At 32.9% G+C, this 14,897-nt stretch overlaps 1 protein-coding gene across 2 annotated transcripts in view; it reads right to left on the reverse strand.

Annotated features, from left to right (window-relative positions):
• AP-2alpha (adaptor protein complex 2, subunit alpha) overlaps positions 1–14,897 on the reverse strand; it is a 95,484-nt gene that overhangs the window by 65,437 nt on the left and 15,150 nt on the right. For both annotated transcript variants that reach the window (XM_085809264.1, XM_085809263.1), the window contains exon 7: positions 1,746–1,847. In XM_085809264.1, coding sequence (XP_085665390.1) covers positions 1,746–1,847 — 102 coding nt within the window. The remainder of the gene's footprint in view (positions 1–1,745; positions 1,848–14,897) is intronic.

The raw sequence follows: 14,897 nt of genomic DNA on the forward strand, positions 1-14,897 counted from the left end.
AATATTAGCGAAACTATTTGCATACATGTCTATTGTAAAAGCAAAAGCCCACAATACCAAATAAAATGTATTTTTCCCATCACTCATGCTGCAATAAAATATATCTTACAGAGTCAAAATATTAACTTGTAACCATGAGAAAGTTCAATCTATGTAAAATTAATTTACAACTCGTACTAGTTTGGAAAAAAAAAAAAAAAAATTGCCAATTTAAAAGGCATAATGGTAATTTTCACATCTATTTTAATTTTGGCTAATTGGCGATTTTTTACCTATGTTTAAAAATGCGAATTTTATTGTACTTTCTGAGAAAAATAGACAATTTTTGAAAGGCTTCTTAAAAGTTATTGATCTGAATAGAGTTTAAACCATAGTAGACAAAATGTTGCAATTTTAGATATTTTGAATTCATATAATGCTCATAAATTTGCAAATTTACTTTTATTAGAAAATGTAATGTGATTATTTATTGACTAATTCAGCATATATAAAAAAGCTGATAAAATAAAATAGGAATTTATAAAGTCATTCATTTACATGAGGTTCCTAGAAAGTAAGAAGTTTGTAGTTTAAGACCAAGTTGTGATTGTAAAGCTACAAGTGCTTCAGTTAGTCTTAACAGTTTGTTTTAAATGCAAAATTTCAGTTTGCTCTTATAAAAGACGTAAGATGAATATATTTAAAGGAACAAAGGAATATCAGTAAAATGACAAATCTCGGAATACAATCCCTTAAACTATTTATGGAAATTAAAATCACACAGCATATACCGTAATTTCCGGAAGAAAGGCCGCATCAGCGTAAACGCTGCACTCGAGAAAAATGGCGTGGAAAAAAATTAAATTACACAGAAATGCCCCAATAGATTAAATTGCGCGTGACATCGTCGTGGGCCGTGTAGATGCAAAAACTCAACCTAAGTTCTGATATATGACATACTAGTTAAGAAAAATGCATGAAATGAAACCATAACTCAAAAATAAATTAAAGGTAAGAAATGTGTAGCTTCTGTGCCGTTTAGAGACATTTTCAAAAATTTTCCGCTCCCTAATTAAAAACTATTCAACAAAGTACTTGTACCTAAACTGATGAGATCTGTATTTGGCAGAATGCCAAGAAAAATCCATTCATGCTGAAGGGGAAATACGTCAGAGTTCGTTATTTCGAGGCAGGTGGAGTCGTGTTCGCCTTTGAAAAAAATTGCAGAAAATGCAGGGGTGGGGAGAGGATGGGTCCTGGAAGATTCATCGAATGGCAGAGGAAAGAGACTATTCAAACTGATGACAATGTTGATTTGAAAGGGGAAGAATGTTATTGTTCTGAGATCTCGTTTAGGGTGAATAAGGCATGTAGGTCCGTTCAAGGGAAAGAATGTAAACAAAATAACGTTCGCAAAAAGCAACTGAGTGGTCTTTTGTGTGGGAACAGCACCAGTATATGCACAATGACAAGGCCATCCAAACTATGTACAATGACCATCATAGGAAATATTTTATTTTTAGTGCACCTAAACGCCGCATGGGTAGAAACGCCGCACCCGCTGAAAATTTAAGTTTTAAACACGTACACGCCGCGGCGTTTCTTCTGGAAATTACGGTACATTTAAATAGATTATTTTACGATTCTGGAATTATTTGAAATAGTTTAGGTTACAGTAAAAAGGAAATTTCACTATACAATTTAATTCAGTGCACAATCATTAAAACAGATTTTAAAAATATTCATGATTTGAAATATGAACTTACTCGACTAAGTCTGGAAACTGCAAGAGACACACAGCCTTTGTACTCCTCTGGATTTTTCTTCACAAATGCATCAATTAAGCTTACTGCAGAAGTTACCACACCCTAACATAAAAATTAAAATTTTGCATTTTTTTATTCCAGTTTATCAAAAATTCATTAACCTAAATTATTACAAATGAAAAATTATTCCTTTTAAATTTTTCAAAATACACCTTTCTTCAATAAGTTTTTATTTTACTCACTCACGGTGTTTGTCATTGTCAACAGTTTAGAAATTTTTAAAATACTTCCTGATAACCTACTGAACTCAAAATTTACATGCACACTTTGTGTATGACAATACAATGTGAGAAGATTTTTTCAAAAATCAATTTAAATATTTTTGATTTAATGTTGAAATAATTCTTCAGCTCAGGCAGCATTGCAGCTTGCTTTTAACGGGCACCCGTGTACGTTACGCAATCACAGGATAACACTAAATGGTGATTTTTGAACACGCAGTGCTTCGAAATTACAGGAGAAAAGTTCGAACTTGAATTGTACATAAAAGAAGACACATACTTCCAAGTGAGGAAACATATAGGATACATCTACTGCTGCCATGTGCAATAACCATTGAAGTCGAAGGGCAACTGTGCAAACAAAAAACAATATAAAGAAATGCCAGTAATGCAAGTAACTATTAATTACAATTAATGTGCAGAAGTAGCATGTGCACATATTAAGACTGAGGGAATAATTAGAGTAAGATGGGGATCAAGGACATAGGTGTAGCTTATTGGAAAGGAATAAGGTGAAATGTGGAGTTAACTGGTGAAACACATAATGAGTACAGTAGAAGTAATGAACAAATTAGGGTGTATTGTTATCAAGCTGATGTATCTCCTCTAATATAAGATACAGGATTTGAATTCTGTTTAATATACTGTCACATTTCCTAAGTTCATCCATTTTGTTTTTGTAAATTGATATAATTTTACTAATATTGTGACCAATCATATTTTCAACTTCTCTCATGATATTTAACAACTCAAAAAATATTGGATTGTGTGCAATTAGGTGAAGCAGAATGTATAACAGAAGCAATATTATTAATAATTCTCCAGACACATTTTCCTTTAATGAACATATCAAAACTCTTAAGAGTTTTATAGTTTCCACCATAGGATTGGGCGAGGGGAAAAATCTTCTACAACTTTTAACTGCCACCAGATGTGTGTATATATACATATGCCTTGCTCAGCCGATGCGTTAACTGTCCCCGGCATATATATGCCCTTCTGAAATACTATCATTTGCTTTGCACTGCTGCCAGTAAAATTATTCGCAAAGCTTTGGAATGCACTGCCACAATGACCTTGACAAAGTATGTGAAGGTGAATACTATTTCAGAGAGAAAGGGGAATGTTTCTGAAACAATGAAAGTAATGACTGCACGGTTATTGCTCATGCTTCTGTTTGAGTAACATTTTTTTTTTTTTTTTTTATTCTGTGTCTTCCGTTTTCATTTACTGTTTGTAGTAGGTGCTTCTTTTACAAATATGGATTGGATTGGATTATTCAGTTTTGGCAAAGCACACGAGGGCTATCTGCCTAAAGGGAGGGATGCCTTTTGTGGAGGACTTTCCAAGGGAAACTGGCTCGTATACACGTTACACATGGAGAAAACCACGAAAACGCCCATGCAGCCAGCCCGTTCGCGGGATTCGAACCTCGGACCGAACTACCAGTGTTCAACGTCTTTACCGCTCGGCCGCTGGTGGGCCCTTTTACAAATATGTATGACAGTGATGCTTCTTTTTTGATGAACTGCTCATGCTTCATATTGTTACTGAAACTAAACATTTTGCAAACCAGTATATAAACCAGCATCTTGCAGAAGAAAAAGTCAAGAAAATCTTGGTGTAGGTGAGCAATCATGAAAGCTCCAAGTATCCAGAGGTGTAGTTGCAGGATGCTTTTTGTGGTCAGTAACTTTTCAAGGATTAAGCGAAGTTTGCACACAACATTTATTACGATGATTAAACACAATACACTATACTATATACATATTCAAGAGTGGGAGCTACAGGATTTCAGCCCTTTCGACACTTCAAGATATGCAACTGCTCACGATGCACACAAGGCCTAACTCACCTATAGTATCTCACTTTATAACACTTGGCATCCAATTAATTCAGAAGAAATTTGTTTTTTTAGGTATACTGATTTTACAAGGTATAGCACAGAAACCTGATATTACACTTTACTGGTCTAGAAATAAATTGATCGAAATTCCATTTTTTAGGATCTTTTTCTATTATACTTTTACTCTACACATTAAATTTTGTATTTTCATTTATTCATTATTTTGTGAAAGTAAACAGTTTTTAGACAGCAAAACTTGCACTTATTCCTCCCCAATACATTGGATAACTATCACGACTGTGTAAAAACAATGGCCCTGGGGAGTGAATCTTGCACATTTCAGTGGCAATTAAGGGGTTAAATGAAATTTGTCTTTCCCCCCCTCTGAAAAATCGCTGGATTTTCATGATTATTTGACATCTATTATTTTAAAATTTCAACATCTAAAAAAGTGTCCATTACAAAGTTTTGAAATTGCCACAGATTTTAAAACAAATTCTTGACACTCTTTAAACAAGAATGATAAATATTAATTGGGCAATTTTCTGCACTTTTTAAAACATGCTGCAGCACGAGGCAGGAAAAAATGCATCAGTTCTTCCATGGGCATTGCTTCAAAACACAATTTCAAGGTCATATCAATACGACACAGTATTTCGTTTGCTTCTGTGTAAATTTATTCTATCTTGCTGAGAATATTAAACTTAGTACAAAAGTTGTTCTGTCGTACAAATTCTCTTTCCCACTTTTTTATAGCTAGATTTTATATTTACAACTTAAATTTATTAATCGCAAAAACAAAAGAGTTTAACAATTAGTGCTTAGTCACTTACAATGAAATTTACAGTCATTTAAATTTTTTTCCATATCGTAAGTTTATATACATCTTTTTCATCATTTCATTTTAAGAGTTGATTTTCTTAGATTTACTGTGGTATGTATTATATTCTTTTATATGATATAAAAGTTTTAAATATTCAAAAATATACAGTAAATGTTTGACTATTCAGAAAGCTTGGGGAATGGCGATTCCAGATAACTGAGTGCATACAAAAAGTTCACAGCAAAAGAGCCAAATGAATGGAAGGGAAAATATATAAAAAGAGTCATTTTATTTGATATCAACTTTAATATTGAATATTCATTTAAATTATGTCAGATTTTGAAAGCAAAAAGGACATTTCAGGATAAACTCTGAAATAATTTGAAATATAAGTTTCATAATCATATTTCATTACGAAAAGCAGTTGACTACGAAAATTGGTGGAGATCCTGCCAAACTTATGCCAGCCATTCCGGCAGAAGTTTAAAGATTGCTCTTTATTTAGTTCATCAAAATATACAAGTTATGGACATAACATATAAAAAAACTTGAACTGCTTGTCATAACTTCTCATACTGCACAGCCAGTACTTATAGATTTTCAGATAAAATGCACTTTTCAAGAGGCCAGGATCCCTGAAATACTCTACTGCATGTTATTTAGTACATTGATAATAAGTCCCAAATTTTAAACATTTTTTCAAAATGTAACTGAAAAAAATACAGCAGTTAACAAAAAATTAAATCGATTTACCAAGCATTTAATCAGTTTTACATAAAGACAAAGCATTACATCACGTTTATCAATCCCTGATGCTAAAAATCCCACTGTTTGGTCACAATTTTTCTTTGATTTAAATTGTAGTCTATAAGTGTTTTACAACAAGAGTTACCAGAGTTCGTACACATTACTGCACATGGAAATTAAGTACTTTTAAGGACCATTAATGAAAAAAATTAAGGACCTATGAGCAAATGGGAATTGAATAAATTCAATTAAAAATATTATCTATGCCTGAAATTCACTTTTGTAATACCATCCTAAAAATAAAATAGATCTGCAAGTAATATGCATTATTACTAAACATGAATTAGCATAATTATTAATAAGTTAGATAATAAAATAAACTTTATGCAATTTATCTAGTAGCATTAAATATTTTACACTTATAATAATTGAACATATTTTAAAGAAGATAAGTGACATTTACGTTTTACTAGCTTTATGTTGATTATTTTTATGTCTCATTTTGTCACATACTTGGTCAGTCTAGAGGTTTAGTAAATAGCATGTAGATTTTATGTCAAGCGGCATAGGTTAAAATGAGAAGTAAGATCATAATCAGCATGATTTGTAACATAAGACTGAATGTTGTCACCACTGCTGCTTGTCTAGATAGACACCTACTGATTAGAACAAACCTGAAAGGCCTGATGTAGGCACGGTTGGCAAGTATTGAAAGTTAGTTATGCTCTGTTTGATGCAGTTAGTGTCGTAGCTTCCTGTAGAGTTCCAGGGGTTGTAACCTAGTTAATATACTTTAAGGTTCCAATAAGCCATTAAAGCACCAGAGGTGATAAGTTTTTTTTGTATAACTTCAAGTCTCACTAGATAAAAGAACAAGGTTTACTTAAATTTTTACATTTTTGTGTTTTATCTTGTGACCACAGTGACTATTAATGAAAGATAATAGCTCGCTCTAATAGGTTACAGGTTTCGGAGGACAGGGACGCCTGGTGTCTAACATAGGTAAAAAGGCGTATATCCCACACCCTCCTTTATATAGCAGCAACTCCCTGGAGCCCCAAGAGGCTGCTTCGGGAGTTTATTGAGACATGAAAAAGGCTGTACATGGCCAAACAAGGGCGCTCATGTTTTGTTTTACAGATTTGGAGAGACTTTGACTGAACAGATATGGCAAGGAAACAAAAATGTTACAGAATTAAAAAAAAAGGCAGCAAGAGCAAGAATTAAAACATGCAAAGAAATATAATTAAGGCATGTGTTGAGCTAAGTTGCTAGGATAATGACCTCAGGTGGCATGCAGCGCACAGTATGCGAGTTCTGTGCTAGGAGTTCGTAGGGCATAGATTGCACAAGCGTTTGCACATAAGGTTGTCCATGGTTGTGTAGTTCATACAGCTAAACAGTTTGCACATGGGTGTAGTCGCAAATAATTTGCTGTTTGCATGCATTGTTCATAATTTGCACATAGTTTACAGTTGCTTCAGGTCTCTGTTTACGAACGTGCACAGGAGGATGCAGCTGGCTGCAGTTGTAGTACAGGAGGATGAACATTTACACACTCTGCAGTTTCACAATTTGTGCATTAGTGGAATGCATGCATTGCATCTTGTGACAATTTCATGGAACCTAAAATATTTGAAGTCGATACTCTTTTGCTGCTTATGTAGATCGTGTTCTTATTACTGGGAAGCTGGCAAGGGTTTAATGTGACTGGCACACATCTTGGCCGATGAAGGCTAATGCATTGATGGTTTTGCAGGTTTGTGTTTTTGTTAGCTTAGTGCTGATAATATAGCACTGTAAGGCCTCAGTTATTGTTGTAGGATGCTTAATACGAGTTAAGGTTGTCAGTAGGCAGTGGAAGATGTAATGATTGGGTGCTCCTCGGCTGCAGATGCAGGTGTCCGTGTCGGAGATATGGTGTCTGAAGTAATATGAAGGGAAAGGGCCATGTCCAGTGATATATCTTGTGAGTTATGGGGTTGTAATGAGACAGGCCATTGACACTTTTGGAAGAAAGATATAGGTACGGCGACCTGTTTCATTTGTGTTCCATTCATGTTGCCACTCTCTGAGGACTGCTTGATGCAATATTGGTTTTAGATGAGACGGCGGAACTGCGATGTTTTCTCAATGGGCGTTGGGTCCGTTGGCAGCTTCCTTTGCCAGGACGTCTGCAGCCTCGTTCCCCTCTGTGCCCTCGTGCGTCTTGACTGCGGTTAGTTGAATGTTGCTATATCTGCTGTAGTAAAGTTGACTCTGTATGCCTGTAATTACTGGTGATGAGTGGCGGTGATTCAGGATGATATGGAGAGATGATTGGCTGTTGGAGCAGATGCAAATGGGATGCTGTGTGATTCTTGTAGTTTGTAGATTTTATGTCAAGCGTCTTAGGTTAAAATGAGAAGTAAGCATTATCAGCATGATTCATAACAAAAGACTGAATGTTATCACTGCTACTGCTTGTCTAGAGAGAGACCTGCTGATTAAAACAAAATCTGAAAGTTCTGATGTAGGCACAGTTGGCAAGTTTTGAAAGTTGGTTGGGCTTTGTTTGATGTAGTTAGTGTTGTAGCTTCGTGTAGAGTTCCAGGGATTGTAACCCAGTTAATATACTTTAAGGTTTCAATATGCCACTACAGCAGTAGAGGTGATAAGCTGTTTTGTATTATTTTAAGTCTGACTAGATGCAAAGAAAAAGTTTTACTTGAATATTTTGTGTTTTATCTTGTGGCCATGGTGAGGATTAATGAAAGGCAATAAATAACTCACTTTAGTATGCAGAGATAATTTTTAAGGGTACGCAATTAGTTATAAATAATTGAATTAGATTATTAGATAACCTTAGTCATTATGGATTTACATGGCAACTATTATATTTTATTTTTTAACAATATTTGTTAGAAAAGCCCTATTAAAATCAAAATCTAATCAAATTTCACAGTTTAAAATACATGTAATTTATGACATTGATTCTTAAACGATATTAGGATGATTATTAAACATTAAAAGCTACAAAACCTTTATGTTTTGTAACAAGAAAACTCAACAAAATATTTATCCATCATTTTAATTTGAAGCCTTCCTAAACATTTTGGCTAGTTTATATTGATTTCCTTTTGTTTAAGAATCTTTTCTAACAATTAGAGATTTATCTCAATATGCAAACCTATTCTCTTGCTAGTTTCTGTGTGCTTTATCTCCTAACTTGTCAACCTCTCCACAATGTAACTATGAGGGTTTACTTGATCCGGTAAAAGTTAAATAGTCCCAAACTCCCGACAGACATGAAGCAAATTATCGCTATGTCTGAAAGTAACTACAATATCAGACAAAGGCTTAAATAAGCCTCTTTTTCAAAAGAACTTAAAACATAAAGGCATGTTCTAATGCTAACAAAATAAACTACAGCTTACGGTGACGTAATTTAACAAGAACAGTCAAATTCAAACTAAAATGTGGACTAGTGGTCAAAGATTACACAATTTAATTTTAATTTAATCTGGCTCAGTAACTCTATCATATGAAGAAATAGAAAGGGGACATTATAGTAAAGGCTGAAAATCATAAACATTTGGGTAATTTACATAATAATAACTGCACATATTTTTGAAGAATAATTTTCTTTATCTATTCAGTTTCTTTCTACAACGTTTCCTTTTCATTTTAGGATTTTTGGATTTAATTAAGGATTTGTGTTATTCTAAAAAACATTAAATGCATTTAAAATGTATAAAAAAGTGGCTAATTTTATTTCTTTAGTAATATGAACATTCTGAAGAAATATGAAATATATATGGTAAAGGCCGGTTACAGAGCTGGTATCTCAGAATTTTTAGAATTTAGTGACACACCGAACAGCAAAATTTAGAAATGGCAAAACTTTTAGAATTTAAAGCAGGCACTGGAAACAGAATTTAGAAAGGCACTAGGCAGCAGAATTTAGGATTCATAGAGATTGCATCAGGTGGGAAAATGCCTAGTGCCAGCTCTGTGTATGATGCATTAAGACATATTAGATGAATCTTTTAAATTGTAAGTTTTTCAATTTCTTTATTAACAAAAAAAAAAAAAAAAAATCCTCTCTATAATGCCTGCCCATGTGATAAGATTAGAAGCATTTTTTATGTTTTCCATGTTTGTGCCAAGTGAAAAGTAGAGAAAATAAAGGAAAGATAAACATGTTAATAAAAAGATTCTAGTATCAGGAGTAAAAACATACAAATATTATGTTTTCATAGTTCTTCCAGACGTTCTCCAAAAAGTAAGAAATTCATCGCTAACCTCTCTGTTAAATACATCCATTACGTGTTGATACTATGGAGACATTTTTTATTTTGTCACATATTTCTCGAATCTTCTAGAATCGTGGGTCTATAAATCTTACCTTCAAATCCTTTTAAACTTTTCAAGCTGCAATGTCTAAAATACTAAAGAAAAATTATCCCTACCAATTCTGTAACAGCAAAAAGCCAGAAATATCTTGGGGGGGGAAGGAAAGGAGGGAAAAACTGTAAAATTATATTTTAGAGAAAACTGATGCATATTCTGAGAATTTTGAATATTCTGAGACAATTACATGAGAAAAACGCTTACTATGAAAAAATTAAAAAGAAGACATTTTTAATTAATTGCATAGCTAATTTTGCTTTTGCTAAGTGCTGTTTGCTGTAAATCATGCTTTATAGCATTATACCTTGTTTATTTTTCAGATTCAAAATGTTGTATAAAATGTGGCCAAATTGAAATCTTATGACAGCAAAAAATTAAAATTTTTTATTTTAATGCTGTTTTTTAAATATAATTTCAATATATTACCATTATTTTAATGAAATTTATCAGTTATATTGTTTTAAAATAAATCGTCGAAAATTCTCAGATCTCGGAATTAAAAATTTTCTATAGAAACTGATCTTAAAATCGCCAAAATGTTGATAAGTCACCAAATTTAGAACCATTTAATAAAAGAATTCACATCCCCAAAAGCAAAAAATTGTTTAAGAGCTCTTTATTAGAAAAAAAAAAGTTTCAAAATGCTTATGTTTCAGTCGTAAAAACAGATAGAAATTTCAGATGATTAAAATTAAGGACCTGCTGATGTTGGCCAAAATTAAGGACTTTTAAGGACCAAAAATCGATTCCAAAAAATCTAAGAACTTTTAAGGACCGAACCCTGGTTACAAATACTCTTGCTTAATTTTACATTAAATAAGTTTCTAAGTTCCAAAAATATTGCAGTTACTTGAGCTTTCCAATTTCGCCGAATGCCAGATAGTTGGGCTTTTACTATATGTTATAAACATTTGAAACTTTTAAAGTTTATTAAAAACTCTTCATCCTCTTTTAAGACAAGAATAAAAACTTTCTAGATTTTTTTAAAAAATAGCTACGTTTTTATAAGCTTTTATTTAAACTGCTCATGGTGTTTGCCACCATGGTCAAAACTTTGCCATTGATTTTATACTATTTCCTGATAAGCTTAGAATTCACACACTAGCTCATAGCTAATGACAATACATCATGAAGCATATATTTCAAAATTTGGTTGATTTTTTAAAAATGATTTTCCTCATTTTAGTTTACTATTTTGGAAGTTTTAAATAAAATAATAATAATTTTATAATATTTTTTTTTTTTAATTTTCATCTTTTAAATCTTGCTATTAATTTTAAGCTCATATCTTCATTTAATGGACAAACTAAAACTCAGAATTTTAGTTTTTTTTAGTTTTCACCATCAGCTGGAGGAAAAAAAAATTAAATGAAGTTCATACAATTTTTTAACACAATTTCTGATTTATTGGCAAAATCACGGGACTTGTTTGACAATTTGATATAACAGAATTGTTGGATGGAGAAGATTACTTGTTATTGAAAAATGTTTTAGTAGAAACATTTAATTGATATGTCATTGAGATACAAAAATGAAAATTAAAAAATTATACAATAAGCTTTTATTTAAAATTCGTAACATACTGAACTAAAAGGAGAAAAATAATCTATCACATAGGTCAATGGAAATGAGATTAAATAATAATTCTCACATAATTCATCCACTATTTTGTATTTAATAAGTGTAAGTGCCCTAAACAACAAAATCTACTAATAGAATTGCATTGTACATGATATAAATTTGCACATTAATTTTGTAAAAAACTATTTTGTCTTCTGTTCCCGTTTAACTATGACGAATTATTTTTCTTTTACTTCATTAATTATTTTATCAGTTCTAAACAGAAGCTTTATTTTGTAAAAACACTTTTCACCCCAAAAGCCAATAAGATAGTCCATAAATACTGCTTCCTAAACTGTGTCATAAATAAATGTGACTTCTCTGCTCTTTACTTTGTTTTTATCATTTGCACCATTCAATAAGTCATTTTCATATTCTAATGCACAATGCCAGTGTTGTTCACAACATAATTTTATTATGCTTTGTTTATTCAAATAGGGAATAAAGTCTTATGAATAACATTCATTTTTCAATTTATGTTAAACTAATAATGATCACCAAGAATAAATGGCAAAATTAACCTCTTTCAATATATTTCGAAATTCAAGGCTCTTGTATTAGAAATGTCTTTAGCAATGTCTTCCTAAAGTTACTCGGCCATTATATCATACTATACTGCAAATGTATTTATCATTTATGCAAATTAACAAGTGCTGCCCATGGGAGACTTAGGATTAATTCATTTTCCTCAGAGCATTACAAACAGCCAGATCACAATACTGCCACTTGACAAAACAAAATCTTACCTTCCAAATTTAATCTAACTACTTATGATTTAAAAACCATACACATATTTTTCAACTTAAATCTTTATTTTTCAGTAACATGTACAACTGCTGCTATTTCAGTATTACACCGATACATTGCAGCATTGCCTTAATTAAGTCCAAATATCATGACCGCTTTTATTCGTTTGAAATTTTCTTACAGTATTATATTCTTAAATAATCTACACATATTACACTGAAGAATGAAAGATTCTGAAAACAAACAGTTAAGTAAATAATTGTATAAATCCAGCTAACAAATACTGTCTGCAGACCACGTTTGATCAGTAGGGTCCAAAAAGCCATGACACTCAATATGTTAATGGCAGATGTTTAAACTCGTATTATGTAAATAGGAACAGCCTTCGCATCTCATTTATACTTGTGAAAGAAAATGGTTCTCAAAAATAATTTTACTGGTCTATTAAAATTAATTACAAGTATCTAAAAAGAAATTTAAACCAACCTGTGGTTTTACTCTCAACATATGCATTCAAAGAATATACATGCAAACTGAGATAATGTAATGGATAACACAAAGTTGCAAGAAAGTTCCAAGGAAAAGGGTAAGCGGCTCTTGTTTGCAGAATTCTTAAAAATAAGTTACCGTGGACTGCTTTCACCAATAAATGAGATTATAGGAAAATATGATTCACATGTGAAATTAATTATAACCACTTTCAGAACAAGCAAAGATAATTAAAATCACTTCTCAATGCAAAACATGTTGAACCAAAAATTGAATCTCTTTGAATGCAAAACACATAACCATTCTACACTCATGTCCATAAATTAGGGATAACTCGGAGTCACACGGAAATCGAACTCCAAAATAAATATATCACCTGTAAAATCACTACACACATCTTCAAGAAACATGTGCAAATTTCAGAAAGTAACCAGATGACACCGATGGTACGTCACAATGACGAGAGTGTAAGAGAGTGTATATAAGGAATACAGGCAAAGAAATAAAATTGTTTGCAGGCGCTTTATAAGCATTTCAGTGCAATAGCCGAATACTTATGCCACAAAGTACACATTTGGATGATTTTTTACGTGGTAGAATTATCGGCCGTCTGGAATGCTGTCTGGGCCGAGACTGCCTAGGTACAGATCCTAGCCAGTAGCTTCGCAGAGTTCTCTACGTCGACCCCTGGGGGGGAGGTCAGCCAATGGTACAACAATTTCAAGGCAAACCGTGTACAGACGCTTGGGCAGATTGGTCTATATGCTCGTAGACCTGTCAGATGCGTTCCACTTACTGCAACTCACTGTCGCCTGCGGTTAGCCTGGAGTAGAGAGCATGCATTGTAGACACCGCAACAGTGGGCTTGTGTGATATTTTCCGACGAGTCCAGGTTTAGCTTGCAGTCTGATTCTCGCCGGACTTTCATATGGAGAGCTGCAGGTACCCGTTACCACCAAGAAAACATCATTGAACGACACCGTTACTGTGGTGCAGGAGTGCTCGTTTGGGGTGGAATTATTCTGGGCTCCAGAACTGACCTGCATGTTCAAATTGGAACCATGACAAGCCAAATCTATCGGGACGTCATTCTGGAACAACACGTACGTTTGTTTAGGGGTGCCATGTGCGCACAATTTGTGTTTATGGATGACAACGCCCGTCCTCACCGTGCAAACATTGTAAGCGAATGCCTTCAATCGGAATATATCACCCGTATGGACTGGCCAGCATTCTCACCGGACTTGAATCCAGTAGAGCACATGTGGGATATGCTTGGCCGACGAGTTGCAGCCCGTCGACCTCCTCCTACATGTCTACGGGAACTTTGGAAAGCATTGCTTTTTGAGTGGTGTAATATCCCCCAAGATCAGATCGATAATTTGATACTCAGCATGCCTAGGCGTTGTACGGACTGTATTGCATCGTCTGGGAGACATAAAATGTATTAACAATCATACCAACCATGTAATACTGGTTTTTTGTAAATAGGGTTTTTTTTTTTTTTTTTGTAATTTGCACCAGGGGAAAATAATTGCTAATTTTTTTAATAATATCAAACATATAGCATCTTTTTTTACTCTTTATGTTTTGTTTAATAAATAAGCTTTACAAATAAGTCAAATTTATTTTGCTTCTAACTCTTCCTTTGCCTTATTTTGCATTATCCTTAAGTTATGGACATGAGTGTATTTCACATGGCAACATTTTTACACAGCATATTCCTACATTTATATTTGTTCATCTTAACACTTTTCCTGATACGCAAAGTTATAATGTATCAGAAATGGCTAGTAGAAGTGAATGTTTAATAGTTTCATTAATATATTGCTAAAATAGGCAACAGCAAATTAGCAACATTAATTTGAGTTCATGAGACACAAAGTGGAAGTCTCCCAATCACAGCATACAAAAATGTGCAAATGTCTTCAAAATCCCTGCAAAACTAATATTTGCATATTTATCTTTTTTCTTAACTTTACCATCTGAAAATTGAGGAGACTATATAGTATACACTATTTTTAAGGTCGAGGATAAAGGATGAACTTAGCAGTTTAAAATCATATGTTAAGATATGCTATTATTATACTGTTATTATTTTCTTGGATTACAGCCAAGCATATTTAAGGATTCAAATTTTATACTGAACTGAGGTATTTTAACATCAGTTTTTCATTATTACCTTTATTCAACTATAGAAATATATA

Source organism: Stegodyphus dumicola, chromosome X2, assembly GCF_044657685.1.
Source record: "Stegodyphus dumicola isolate Sdum_Otavi_A_Nest chromosome X2, ASM4465768v1".
NCBI classification, from domain to species: Eukaryota; Metazoa; Arthropoda; class Arachnida; order Araneae; family Eresidae; genus Stegodyphus; species Stegodyphus dumicola.